This window comes from Dunckerocampus dactyliophorus, chromosome 8 (genome assembly GCF_027744805.1).
Source record: "Dunckerocampus dactyliophorus isolate RoL2022-P2 chromosome 8, RoL_Ddac_1.1, whole genome shotgun sequence".
In the NCBI taxonomy this organism is placed as follows: domain Eukaryota; kingdom Metazoa; phylum Chordata; class Actinopteri; order Syngnathiformes; family Syngnathidae; genus Dunckerocampus; species Dunckerocampus dactyliophorus.
In genome coordinates this window covers 12,033,218-12,047,884 of record NC_072826.1, presented here as the reverse complement: position 1 = coordinate 12,047,884, position 14,667 = coordinate 12,033,218, and the positions used below count along the sequence as shown (strand labels likewise).

The following is a 14,667-nucleotide window of genomic DNA, read 5'->3' as shown; positions in this document are numbered from 1 at the left end:
AGCACGATGACGAGCAAGATACATCACTGGGGCACTCTTCTGGAACCATGCATGAAGATGGGGCACAATGGCGAGCGTCTGGTGGCTAGGCCTGCTAGGCCTGATGGATGGATGGATGGATGGATGGATGGATGGATGGATGGATGGATGGATGGATGGATGGATGGATGGATGGATGGATGGATGGATGGATGGATGGATGGATGGATGGATGGGTGGATGGATGGATAGATGGGTTGATGGATGGATGGAAGAAAGTTTTATTCTCTGATGAGAAAAAATGTAACCTTGATGATCCTGATGGCTTCCAATGTTACTGACATGACAAGGAGATCCCACCTGACATGTTTTCCACATGGCACAGTGGAGGGGGTGTCATCATTATCTGGAATGCTTTTTCCTTCAGTGGAACAATGGAGCTTCGTCAGAGTGGTAATGACTGGGTTTTTCAACAGGACAAAGCTGCAGTTCACAATGCCTGCCTGGCAAAGGACTTCTTCCACAGAAATAACCTCACTCTTTTGTGCCATCCTGCGTGTTCCCCTGACCTCAATCCAATTGAGAATGGCAAGGTATGGGAAGGCAAAAGAAGCTCTACTTAAAACCTCCTTAACTCATTCAATCCCAGACATCTTTCTAAATGTTTCCCCCTTGATTTTTACTCATTTTTCAAGGCACACAGATTATTGTGTTCTGTGGCTATATAAACATGGAACCTACCAAAAGAAAGATTAGACTCTCGTCTTTCATCAGAAACAAAAAGTTTGTTTCTACCTTTTTCCGTTCTTAGTAGTTAGTAGCTCGTGCTGCATGACCCAGTTCAAGGGATCCAGCTCCAAGATCCACCTTCTCGGATGGATCTTTGTCAATGGACATGCCCCGTAGCCCTAAAAGAGGTTTGAAGTCAGATTAATAGTGAAGGCAGAAGTAAGAGCACAGGCCCAAGAAGGCCCTTTAAGTTGTCCGTGTTTCTCACATCCGGCTGCAGTACATGGCATCAAACCACATGGCCAAGGAACACTACATGGTCCCGGGCAAGGTGACATTTCCAGGGATTAAGCTTGACGCCCGCCAGTATATGCTAGAAGGCCTCTGGCAGGCTGGCCATGTGCTCCTCAAATGTTGGGCTGAATATTAACACATCGTCCAAATAGACCATACACACCTGCCACGTGAGCCCCCGGGAAAACCAGTACCATCAAGCGCTGGAATGTTGCAGGTGAGTTGGTGAGACCCACGGGCATAGACCTCCACTGATACAGGCCCCTTCCCGTGATGCAAGCTGTCTTCTGGCGATCACTTTAAGGAGATTGAGCGCAGTGATCCAGTCCAGTGCACGAGTCATCATGTTGCGCCCGGCATCCAGGAGAAGGCGAACGTCCTCGCGGATCCAACCAGGGACGCAGGGACTGGCAGACGCAGGGCACTCCACACTGGCATTGACACTGCCCAGGCCTGGAGGAGGAGACCTCGGTGCTCCAGCCACGATACGTCATTCATTCTCATCCGAAAGCCTTCTAATGTCTTTCCTCATTTCTTTCATGTCTTCTGTAAGCACTTCCATGGTGCGCAGCCAGAGAGACTCCTCTGAGATGGCGTTCACCTGTGTGGTGGCAACCCTACCTGCAGGTACGCTTACAGGGGGGCAGGTGTAGTCACTTCTTAAAGTCTCTCAAGCTATGTCACAGCGGCCTGCAACGATTAAGGCTTCAGCCAAATCAGAAGCTCACTGCTCCTGACATTTCGATTTGAGGCAGGGGTCAAGTTCCAACTAAGAATCTTTTCTCCCTTTTGGGCTGCTTCCCCAGTTAGGGAAGGCCTCATCCACGAGCTTCCCTATATCAGCCACATAGACGTCCAGGCTTTCATCCGGGGCACAATGTTGAGCAGCAAGGTTAACTGTAGAGTTGTCCAGGAAATGTCTCTGTCGAAAAGCTTCAAACACGTGGAGCTCCGTGCACGTCCTAACGGCACTTCAGCAGCTAAGCTAATCGCAAGTTAGCAGGGTGGCAAACTTCAGTTGTCTGAACTTCCCACTTTACCGTTACAGGAACAGCTTGGCTTCCGCACTTGATAAATCCCACCACTGCCACCAATGTAACCGAGCAGGTGAGGATTTCCACCAATATTGTGGGAGTGCAGAGTGAACAAAAGGACAGGAGCCAAGCTGCAGGAGGCACGTTTATTCTTAGCCCGCTGGTCTCTCCACTGTCTTCTATCAAGTCACCTCAACATATTACAAACCTTCTGGCCTTCAAAATAACGGCACATCCTAGGGGGGGACAAAATAAGGGCATCACAAAAAATAGCTTACATTAATAAACAGAATAGCATAGAAATAGCATAGAAAATAGCATAGAAAATGTGTTTATGACTTTCTAAATGTGGGTTTTAAGCCCTGTACACATGAATTAGCACCCTGTACTTATTATTATTGGTTGTTTCCGTCACATTGTGCAGGTTACGGGATCAAAGCGGGGCAAAAAATGGCTGCCGTTAGCGTAGCAAGTTACTGAGCTAACACTCCAATTTGCTTATTGTAAACTTAAGAAAGCGAGGAAGAAAGACAAAGACGCTAAAAACAAAAAACATATTTTGCAGAATCAGACAAAATTTCATCTGCAGATAGATGAAGAAGTCAATTAATATCCTAAATACCTTTTATCTTGTGCTGAAGCTCTGATCTATGTATTTGAAAGGCTTAAAGTTGTACTTAACTTTCCAGGCACTCTTTTAACTTGATGTGGTCCACTCGATGTGAATACGATACGACACTGAAGATGAAGAAGTAATCTACCTAACAAACATGTATACAAACAAAAATACACCCAATATCATATGAAAAAATTGCATTTTTAAGGATGTTCGCACAGACTCTCCTAACAGAGCACACACGCTCAGTGTCAGATTTTTGTATTGCTGAAATACGGGTTGTGTAACATTGATAGCCATGACAAGAATACGACATATAACTTGTCTTTCAATATTTTTTGACTAATAATAGGCCATAGTCAACACGAAGCAACGATCATTTATTAAGTATTTTTTTTATTTAAAAAAAAAAATGCAATGTAGTGGGGGAGCGATATGGGACGACTGTACATTAAAACTTTATTCAGTGGGATGTTTACATGAAAACTGAACAAAACCAAGGCATATAGTTCTTAGGCAAGGCCAACCAGTTTGTTTACCGAGCATCCATGTCATGTCATGTCAATTAAGGACATTGTTCTGTTTGTCATGTAAACTACCTTTCATACTGGACAAAAGAGAGGAAAAGGAATAGGCAAGCATGAAAAACAACTATTTAAAACTTGTTTAGCTATTAATAAAAGTAAGAAAACAAACTATATCAAAATGTGGTAGTAAATGTTCTTCCACAGTCCTGCGATTGGCAGTAATGTGCATCAACTACCAAATAACTGTAGGAGATGAAGACATGGCAATTTAAAAAAAAAACTTTTCTTAATATAATGGTCTGTTCCTGCCACAGCCCGCCACAAAGATTTGTGGAGCTGTTTTTGGAGTTTTGCTGCAAACAAACAGAAAGTTACATCCACTTGTTGACAACCTCTTCACTTTGGGCCGGTGATGATCCTTGTCAGTTTTTCTCCTGCTCTCACAAGCAGCAGTAAGTCACCTGATTCTTTCTTGCCGGTCATGGGAAGCGTCCTGCTTTGATTCCGGACGTTGATTTCCTCAGAGGACGGCCAGATTGTGGCAGCTCTTGGAGCGCACTTTTAGGGCCATGCGCTGATTGTTGCGGGCCACTAGGCGGTCCAGGAAGCGCCGAGCCTTCTGGGTGATGCTCTCCTTGTGTTTGGATATGGAGCATCTGCGCTGAGAGGCGTCTACACCGTTGCGACGCAGGCGGATTTGGCGCACCACTCCCTCGAAGAGCTCAGTCACGTTGTGTTGCAGCGATGCAGACGTCTCAATGAACTTACAATCAAAGACCACCGCACATGCTCGACCCTCTGGGGAAAAATTTTGCCATTTTATGATGCTTTTTGTAATGCTTTTCGACATGCTAACAAGCAACAACAAAGGCAGCGAACAAGAGTCTCCTGTATTTACACAGTAAGGAGGGCAGTGAGAAAATAGAAACCTGCAGCAAAGAGGAGACTATGGAGCATAATACAGAAGAGCTACGGTTGTATTGACAAGGCTCACAAATAATAATAGTTACTGTGCTGTGGACAAGGGACATCAGAAAGCGACAAAATTACGTTGCTCTTCCTCACCTTCAACCGCCACCTCCCTGGAGCGCACCAGGTCACTCTTGTTGCCCACGAGGATTATGGGAAGGTTCTCGGCCTGGCGGATGCGTCGCAGCGTGATGCGGAGCTCAGCAGCGGCGTCAAAGCTGGAGCGGTCAGTGATGGAGTAGACGATGACATAAGCACTCCCCACCTTCAAGCAGTCGTCCTGACCAGCACGGCCATCTTCCTCCTAGCATGAGCACGAGAGTGGACTATCATGCGAGTGACATTAAGAACATTTACACACAATTTAATAACATTTTTTGTGGAAAAATTTGATTCTAACTTAGAAAGAGAAGAGAGAGGCAAGAAATTACAACAAAAGGAGATAATTTCTTTGACAATTGACTGCCAGCGGCCAGTTTCAAGGCCCCTACTGTTCTTCATACCTTACTGGGGCGACAGTGTCTGAGGACCAAGCCTCAGGCCATCACCCATCCCAAACAAGAATGGAATGTCAACTGATATGTTCTATTAGATCAGTGCCGGTGTAGCTATTGATCAGTGCAGGTGTAGCTATTGACTTTTTGCTGCACACAAGACAGAAAATTCCTCAAAATATACCAGCTTGTCGCTGCCCCATGTATCCATGACGATGAGCGTGGTTTCCTTGCCGTCTACTGTCAGTGTTCGCTGGTAGGCGTCCTCTGGAAAACATAACAAAAACATCTTTAATATTGGTGATAGTTAAAGGACCAGCGTGGAACAGTATCAACTATAACTTTTGTTGAATTTTAATCATATTCTGTTTCTTGCTGTGTTTTTCTTTCGCATGCACTAGTTGCTGCAGTGTTGGTGGTCAGCCATATTACTGTATCACTTAAAAATGTTGACACACAGAGATGATGTCATTGCTTATTATTGAATAGCCGTGGGAGATATGTCAGACGTGTTAAACTTTTGTTTATTGACTTGTTCACACGAGTGCGAAATGATACTCACGTCACTTCCTACTTTTTTTTGAAAGACACGTTAGGAGATTAGGAAAATAAATTAACATAACCCCAACAAGGAGAAGAGGAATAGTGACGGTTAAAAACAACACAACAAGCGACACACTTTGCCAGCACGCATCACATCAGACAGTAGCCAGGTCAGTACACATGTCAATTAAAGCCTCGGGCCAATCAGCATGGAAGCCCATCAATGAGGTCATTCAAGGTTGTGACATCCCTACAAAGTCAATCGCAACCAGACAAGTCCACTTCGATTAAACGTGATTGAAATCGTCACCCATCTGGCACTTGGTTCAAGCGCTCCAAAGTCGACCCAATGTTTTTAAGACACGATTAGATAGCAGCACAGAGATTTGTTGGTTAGCAGGATAGCTAGTTAGTTAGCATCCCAGAAGGTTTAGGACTGCTGCGTGAAATACGTACATTCTTCCTTAGCTGATGTGAGCTCTTTGTAGCTCCCTCCCACAGTCTATAAACATGTGGTCTTCATTGTTTACAAAATATATACATTATGCTAAGTTTGTTATAGGCCACATTATCACTCTTATAAATACAGGTACGTGAAGTTCATTGAAGATGGTAAATTTGTCGCCAGGGTTTATGACAACATGTACGTTATATTCATTTGTGACCTGAAATCACCTCCGATATTTAAACGAACATGGACTTTAGTTGAATTGAAGACTCTCAATTATCTTTGATGTTTACATAAACATGCACGTTAGCTTCACTGAAGAGATGTCCTTAGTGTGTCTGTCCAGCCTATGCAAAGTGGTGCCCTAAGCGACATTTTATATGGGGCCCTCCTTCATTGGGGATTTACATAGCTTGCAAAAGAAATAAAATGCCATTGTTTTTACCGTTGTCTGTTAACGACTTACAAATAAATACCAAAAAATTTGAAATATCATTTAATATTGTTACCAATAAATTAAAAATACATGAATAAGTAATAATAGTAAAAAATTATAAATCAAACAGTCAACATCAAGAAATTTAAATAACCACACAGTTTGCACACTATAACTCTCTGTATAAGCTACATTTACATTATGCGAGAACTATATACAAAAGCTAAATAACCATAATAATAACAATAACCAATACAAATCATACAAAAATCTCTATAAAATACGGACAACTATATGCAAAACTATATGTACAAAAATAATGAGACCAATTTGTTATCATTTGTACTAATATTAATTGAGCTTTGCTTTACATTTCAATCAATGTGAGCTTTTCCATTTTAACAATTCATAGTAATTACTAGTTTTAATGTCATTATATTAAAGGAAAATTTTTCCCCAATTTTCTGGCGCCCCCTGGAGGCTATAGCGCCCTTTGCATCCACTTAAATTGCCTAATGGGTCAGCCGGCTCTGAGCAGTGTAGACAATAAAGGACTCGAAAACATCTCACCTCCAGTTTGTTCCTCTTTCTCTGTGACACCCGCAAAGATTCCGGCAAGACTGCTCTTCCCCACTCCTTGGTCACCTAGCAACATCACCCTGTAAACACAATCTGAATCGCTCTGCGAGTCGTCGTCCGAGTCTGAGCTCCATTGTGCTCGGTAGTGGAGGGACTTGTCTCCAGGGTGGTAGGATGCGGACTGTCCCAGAGGAGGATGCCTGCGCTGGGGGCGTTGCTCATCTGGGTGGAGTTGACCACCGCCGGTGGGGATGCGGGGCTCGCGGATGCACAGAGGCATCTGTACGAGGTGAGTAGGGCGAATTGGTGTGCTGCCTCGCCGCCGCAGGACTTCCTTGTCTCTTTGGATTTTGAGGCTCATGTTGCTATGGGGACAGCATCCGGACAGAATGAGTCTGAGTAGACGTCGGTGGGACTTTGTCACTTTTTCACACTTTTTCTCAACTCCTCCAGGGAAACAGCGGCTCTGCACGCTTTTTACAGCCACTTTGAGGCTCCAGGCGCCTCATAGACAATCAGATAAGAACAGTTACTAGTAACTAATATTGCGCTGTTCATGTGGTAATTATGTGATCAGTAAAATAAGTTGTAAAGTTCCCCAATAGGCTCAGTGTTGGTGCCTATTGAGTTTGCGATCTACACTCACATTATGGACCATTTCAACATTTCTTATCATACATATATTATCCATTACACACATGGTTTAAGAACTGTCCAATGCATTATTAACAAGTGGAAGGACAGTGGGGAACCTTAAAGCAGTGGTCAGATTCTTCTGTCATCCATACAAGATCTTGGCGAAAAATTAATGCAACTCTGTACAGAAATAAATGTTGTGACATTGCAGAAGCTTGTGGAAACGATGCCACAGCGACAGTCGGTCCAACGAAATATTAGAGTGTGTGACCTTTTTTGGCCAGGCAGTGTATATTTTTACCTGCTCCATGCATCGTTTGTTGGTTATGAGTTAGTTACAAATTTGAAGAATCTGAAGGATTTTCTTTATTTTCCATCACATTTTGTCCCTGTCCCTAAATAAAATATCACAAATCCTGTGGAAATTCAAATGATGCAGTTTTATGTGCCCAATTATTTCATCCAGCTTCTTGAATTTTAGTGTGCGATTACGACATCGATATCTTATCAATTATTGTATGCCAAAAAGTCTCAGCAGGCGCACAAGACTTAAAAGGTCGCTAACACAAAGGTCAAAAGTCGCTCATGTGCAGTTGATGATTGTTAGTTCAACGTTGCAAAGAATGAAATAGAGCAATAGCAAGCGGCAGAACAGACACTCCATATGAACAAAAACAGCATACAATACACAATATGTGCAAGTTAACTTTCCAGGTATTATCATGCATTCATCAACCTACCTGACACCCCTTGAAAAATCCGTCCAGCCTCGGGATACACCACCACTGCACTCAAGCTGCTGTGTGTGGTTGTTTGTTTGTCTGTCGTTGCATGTAACACAACTCCCACCACCCCCCGCCCACCATCACAGCGACCCGGCTGGACAACAAAGTTCCACAACAGCTTTAAAAATTCAACAGTGGAATCACGGAGATATCTACCTCCCTCACTGTGTGCGTGTGCATGAGTGCGACAGCAGAGGAGAATCAGATATCTGAAGAGGGAGTGTGCGTGTGTGTGTGTGTGTGTGTGTGTGTGTGTGAATGTGTGTGTGTTCAACAGTGTGGAGTTGGGTTAGGAAAAGTTGTGGTCACTTCCTGTGACAAAAAAAAGTCAGGCGGGATTAGTTGACATGTGAAACATTAATTGATAACATGTTTTTTTATTTCACAACATGCAACACAAAAATAAAACTGATATTGGCGTCATTCAGTCAGGAGGGACTTGTTGACATGTCAAACGTTAATTAAGAACATGTTTTTGCTCCATCCATTCATTTTATATACCACATTTCCTCATTCGGGTCAGGTGAGCTGGAGTCGAGACGAGAGTCGGGGTACACCCTGGACTGTTCACCAACCAATCGCAGGGCACATATAGACAAACAACCATTCACACTCACATTTATGGACAATTTCAAGTTTCCAATTAACCTAACATGCATATTTTTGGAATGTGGGAGGATACTTGAGCAACTTGCGAAAGCCCACTCATGGGGAGAATATGCACACTCGACATTGAGATGCCCTAACGGAGATTCAAACCCTTAATCTCTTGACATTCTAACCACTGGGCAAGCACTTTTGCTTCGTGCTAAATTAAAACAGAAAACAAAGAAAGAAAAAAAGCACTATCCAATGAATGTAGATTAGCTTTAAACAAATACTGATTGGAAAATGAAATTATGACGGTTTCCTTTATTGAAGATTACACACAGCAAACAATTCATTAGATACTCACTCTAATAGGTTTCAGCCTTTTAATGTTTACTTTATAGTCCCACTGTAAGAGAGGTGCGTTGAGGGTTTGGTGACATCATTGAGCGACAGGAGAGCTGTAAAAGGTAATTATATAGTTATATATTTGTCATTCCTAAATGAATATGTTGCTTTATTTTCCATTGCCCAGCAATGACCTGGAAAACGAGATGATGGTGGAGGAGAACACGTCACTTCCGGACTGATCTTCATGACAACCTAACAAAAGTTTTAGATTCATCCACCCACTCGGGTGAAAAGTGGAATATTTATTTGCTCCCGAATCTGCTCTTCCACTTTTTACTTCTCTTATAATCATCTCATGAAATACAGTATATTTTGGTTTTCTTAATATTGTGTCTTTACAAACCTCATATAATTTATTTATTTTTTATTTATATTTTATTTACCTCAGAGATTTTTCTTAGACTTCAGTAATCACAGTTACCAAAACCAATCAAAACAGACCATGTGTAATTTTACTGAGTTTTTATTAGCTAACTTTACTAACGTTTTATTAACAAGCCTTCCCCTGAGATCCATCACCATCAGGCTCAATTTGTTTAAGTAATAAAACACCCTTTTGTGGATGTACATGTCTCATACTGCCCCCATGTGGCCGGTGGCATGCGCCAGCGATCCAATGTATGTTCATTTACTAGATGACGGTGTGTATGATGAGATTGAGATTAACAGAGCGATGGGGATTTGACAGTATTCCCTAAAACAATATGTAAATGTTATATGTTTCATAGTCCACGCATATACTGTGATTAAATAACCTCCTTGGTGTATGGAAGTAATAGCAGGCAGAACGAATATTCGTCTGGTCATTGTTTCCGGCGGAGGGCTCTCATTGAAGCTCCAGGCGGAAGCGGCTTCTCTGGCTGTTGCCACGTCGGGATTGCGAGAGAACCCTCTAATTTCTCTCAATTTAATCTCGAAAAATATAATTTGGAGGGTGTGCGGACAGTGTGCAGTCATGGTGAGTGAGCCAATATTTATTTTAAATCCCATATGGACTTCTATGTTTGTCTTTGTGTCTTTTTCAGCCTTGGCGCTGACATAGCTAACATATTAGCATAATGTATAAGTGGTTTTGGACCAGCACCAGAACGTAAAATTGTTATTTCTGCTATATCACAATGAAAGTTTGTCATTTACAGGTTTCTGTTATCAACACAGTGGACACGTCACATGAGGACATGATCGTAAGGAAATGTTTTTTGTCCACTAAACACTACATTTGGCAGCGTTTTAGTGCACTCTTTACATAACATGAGAAGAGTCTTATTTAATTATTACTAGGTTTTATGAAAGTTATAATTTCCAAAATATGTATTATTGCAAGAACAACAAACAAACTAATAGACAAAGAAAGAATGATGCCATGACATCGCTTAATTAATTGAATCACTGTCTGTGTGTTGATGTGTTGCAGCATGACGCTCAAATGGACTACTACGGCACTCGACTGGCCACCTGCTCCTCTGACCGAACCCTCAAGATCTTTGATGTCAGGAATGGGGGCCAGATACTCGTAGCTGACCTCCGGGGGTGAGAGTCTCTCACCAGCCAAAGTTTGAGGATGTAATCCCACTTCGACTAACAATCAGGTTGTGTTCCTCTTGTAGTCACGAGGGTCCTGTGTGGCAGGTGGCATGGGCACACCCCATGTTTGGCAACATACTGGCTTCTTGTTCCTATGATCGCAAAGTCATCGTCTGGAAGGAGGAGAACGGCGCCTGGGACAAGATGTATGAATACATGGGACATGAGTCGTCAGGTGGGTACTCTTAGCTAGTGCCCCTGTGAGCTTTGCGTCTCCTTGTTTGAGACCAAGGGGGTATACCGCGAAGCGAGTTTAGATGGTTAACGAGCGGTGTTGAGTTGAAAGCCGGGCTTGCTTATGTAGCTCTCTTTTAAAGCAGCTCTATCACCATGGTAACTTAGGCTAAACTCATAACCTGGTCCCGACCAGGTAAGGTCTGAGTTTTTTTTGAGGAGGCGTTTTTATGATGCAAATGTGTTACTCTTTTAAACAACATATTGTTTTGAGAAGCCAAACTCTACTTAAATGACCCAGCAACTAAGCAGAACTGCATTCCTCGTCACGTAAAAATCAACCAGAACTTGACTCGCACGACCAAATGGGGGGATAAGTCACTGTTGAAATAGACCCCTGCTGATGGGGATGTCATACAACTTCATGTAAAAAAATCTGAACTATCCTTTTAATAATTAGGCCAACATTAGCAGACATAAACGTCACCGCAGTCCTTGTGTGAGTACTCACATCTGCACTGCCATCTAGTGGTCACAAGGAGATACAACAAAAAGACACACTGCAATGATTAAAAAAAAAAAAAAATTTTTTTTTGCTCCAATGTATTTGTTTTTTAAATGGATAAGTGTTAAAATGTCAAAGTTGTGCAATGTTGGGCATTGATAAATGAAAAGACTAGTAGGGTATAGTTAATAAATCAGTGTTAACTTGCCCATTACAGGCTCAACAATAATTACTTACTAATTTTTTGTAAAATACACTGGCTGGGATCGCTTCACTTTTCAGCAGAAGTAGAATAATATGACATCAAACGCCCCCTGTCATGTGAACGCACACTTAGCACAAAGCCGAAAACCGAACTTCACAGAGTAAGTTGATAACCACCGTCACGGGACCAATTAAGTCTGATTGCGGATGTTAGGTTTTGTCGAATTGCATCTTGAGTCCAAAGCCTGGGTTTGCTGAGCCACTTTCGCCGTATACCCCCTTAGTCGTCTGTCTTCTTCCAGTCAACTCAGTCTGCTGGGGTCCGTATGAATTTGGTCTGATTCTGGCGTGTGGCAGCTCCGACGGCGCCATTTCCCTCCTGACATTCACGGGAGACCAGCAGTGGGACATCAAGAAGATCAACAATGCACACACGGTGAGTCCAGTGAAGATTGGACAGAATACAGTGACTGAGGCCATTCCAGTGTTTACTGATTTGTGTATGACATCCCCTCAGATTGGCTGTAACGCGGTAAGCTGGGCCCCTGCCGTGGTCCCAGGCAGCCTGATTGAGCAGCCATCAGGACAGAAACCAAATTACGTCAAACGGTTTGTGTCCGGAGGCTGCGACAACCTGGTCAAACTCTGGAAGTAAGTTATTCAATCAGTTAACAAAGTTAAGACTGGAACAGAGAAAGGTCACATTCAACAGAATGGGAAGACTTCTGTACTTACACTTCAATATGTACAGTATACTATGTTCACTGCGTACATTCCTGAGGTTGTGAATTTTAACTGTAGTGCTGTCCAAAAATCAATTATGAGCATTGTGCACTTGCCAGAAATGACAATCACAATATTTATCCGCTTCTTCTTATCTCTCATTTTTAATTGTGAATTGCAACCACTTTAGTTTTTCCATCCTCTTCCATTAACACAGCCGAGATGGCGATGGTTGAGGGTGGTTAGGGTCGATCACTGCATACTCACCATTTGGAGCGGGTTGAGTGCAACATTCGGGTACAGTATTTATGATGCACTGCATTTTGCGGTACTTCTAGTTGGAATGCACTTATGCACTCAAAATTCAAAGTGTAAATGTGGAAGTGCGCTAATTGAAACAAAGCCAAATAGCAAGAGGAACTTTGGCACCATACACTTTCACCACACTATAATGTCACACCTCGTCAGTCTCACTCACTCACTCATTTATGTCACTTCCTGCACAGAGAAGAGGATGGCCAGTGGAAGGAGGACCAGAAGCTGGAGGCTCACAGTGATTGGGTGAGAGACGTTGGCTGGGCTCCTTCTATTGGTCTGCCCACCAGCACCATCGCCAGCTGCTCCCAGGTTGGATATCACCGCTCTACCACATCCACCTCATTTCTCAAATGTTACATAGCACTTCACATGTTGCATACCAAGCTGCTTGGAATTCACTTTACCGAGTCGGTGTTCAGAAATGTCCAACTTTCCATGAATACAGCATGAGCCTGCATCTAGCCTCATTCCACCAGAGGGCGCCAACTCTAAGAGACACTGGCTTTGTTTACATGCAGTCAAATACCCTATCATAACCGGAATATTGGCAATAACCCGGTTGAGCACCGCCATGTAAACACCAATAACTCTATTGAAAAGGTTTTTAAAAATCCGAATATTACCCCTGGGTTACTCCTTTTCTAACCCGTAAATCGGGTCATATATATAGGATATCCCGATCAAAAGGAACATTAATTTGTGCTCTGCGCATGTTCTATTCGAAAGGAATCTTGTGCCTTTGGCAGGAACTACTTGTAAACATGACGACGCGCAAAACCCCACACTTTTGGAGCGAGGGGAAAACAAGCCACCTTGTTAGTGTGGTGAAAGACAGGAACATTATGTATTTTATTGACGGTAGAAAGTACCGTAGTAGCGAAATCTATCAGAAGGTGAGCAAGTAGTTATGCAAAGCAGGGTCTTCAAAAGTGTCTGAGGGGCTCTGGGGATATATAGCATGGATGTAGATGGCACAGCTCTGGCTCCATTTCCTATTTCTTCACGTTCTCGCCTTCCATTAATGAAGAAAGTGAGAAAGAAGTGAGACAGTGTCATGTACTGGTGGTGGGTCTTTACCAGCACCAAGACGCAAACAAATGCGTTCATTATCCGCCATGCCGGTGGTGTTGTTGTTTTTGGAAACGGGAAAAAGAAGCGGAAATGCATTGCGTCATGACGTTTTCCGTGCCTTCAGACGTTGTCTGTGCGGAGGTTTTTTTTGTTGTTTTTTTCATGTCGTGCATTTAAATGGGTTATTCCCAATGTTTCAGAAACTGGAATATTGACCTTAACCCCAATATTGACTGCATGTACAGTAAACATAGTCATTGTCATGTTACAGCTGCACTTGTTCCGGTGGTTCTTAACTTATGGATGACCTTGCAGGACGGACGTGTGTTCATATGGACGTGTGATGACCCAGCTGGCAACACATGGACGGCCAAACTGCTGCACAAGTTCAACGACGTTGTCTGGCATGTCAGCTGGTCCATTACGGGAAACATCCTGGCTGTGTCCGGAGGAGACAACAAGGTATGACACTTTGCTGCTCACTGCCAAGGAATGAATCCTTACCACACTTTTCTGTGTCTGTGTAGGTGACCCTGTGGAAGGAGTCGATGGATGGCCAGTGGGCGTGTATCAGTGATGTCAGCAAAGGCCAGGGAGCAGTCTCCACCATCACAGACACGCAGCAGATTGAGCAGTGACACACACAGATGCATGAAGTTCTCAAGAGGACTCAAATGATTGTTTGGATTTTTGCATAAATACAAATATCATGAATTACTATTTTAAATCAGATAAACTGTTTGCCCTCCTGTCCCTCCCAGATATCCCATCATGCTCTTGTGCCCAAACATTCCTCCTCCTACAGCGGAGACCATGTAAAGTTTAGATCGCATGATCTATTATTGGCTCATTACACCTCTTGACTTTTGAACAAAGCTTTTGTTTCAGGTGCGAGCATTTTTCAGGAACCACAAATGTTTCATACTTGTATGTAATTAAAAAAAAAAAGAATATCAACAATAAATTTGTGTCAGTTTGTTGCTTCTAGAATAATTTTGTGGTAATGTCATGAAGCTCCGA

The 14,667-nt window shown here is 42.9% G+C and overlaps 2 protein-coding genes across 3 annotated transcripts; one reads left to right on the top strand and one right to left on the bottom strand.

Annotated features, from left to right (window-relative positions):
• Positions 1-2,236: 2,236 nt before the first annotated feature.
• On the bottom strand, positions 2,237-8,224 carry rem1 (RAS (RAD and GEM)-like GTP-binding 1). 2 transcript variants are annotated; one of them, XM_054785720.1, is made up of 5 exons: positions 8,025-8,224; positions 6,640-7,013; positions 4,827-4,909; positions 4,245-4,452; positions 2,238-3,977 (listed from the first exon to the last, which is right to left on the bottom strand). In XM_054785720.1, exons 2-5 carry the CDS (start codon positions 7,007-7,009, stop codon positions 3,700-3,702), a joined length of 939 nt encoding a protein of 312 aa, XP_054641695.1. In that variant the 5' UTR covers positions 7,010-7,013; positions 8,025-8,224; the 3' UTR covers positions 2,238-3,699. The 2 variants fall into 2 exon arrangements, with proteins under 2 accessions (XP_054641696.1, XP_054641695.1); XM_054785721.1 differs by lacking the exon at positions 8,025-8,224 and having other exon boundaries at positions 2,237-3,977; positions 6,640-8,015.
• Positions 8,225-9,897: 1,673 nt separating this feature from the next.
• On the top strand, positions 9,898-14,600 carry sec13 (SEC13 homolog, nuclear pore and COPII coat complex component). Its single transcript, XM_054785719.1, has 9 exons — positions 9,898-10,026; positions 10,208-10,252; positions 10,483-10,598; positions 10,676-10,827; positions 11,838-11,971; positions 12,053-12,186; positions 12,765-12,885; positions 13,963-14,109; positions 14,175-14,600. The coding sequence occupies exons 1-9, from the start codon at positions 10,024-10,026 to the stop codon at positions 14,283-14,285; spliced, it is 963 nt and encodes a 320-aa protein (XP_054641694.1). The 5' UTR covers positions 9,898-10,023; the 3' UTR covers positions 14,286-14,600.
• The last annotated feature ends 67 nt before the right edge of the window (positions 14,601-14,667 follow it).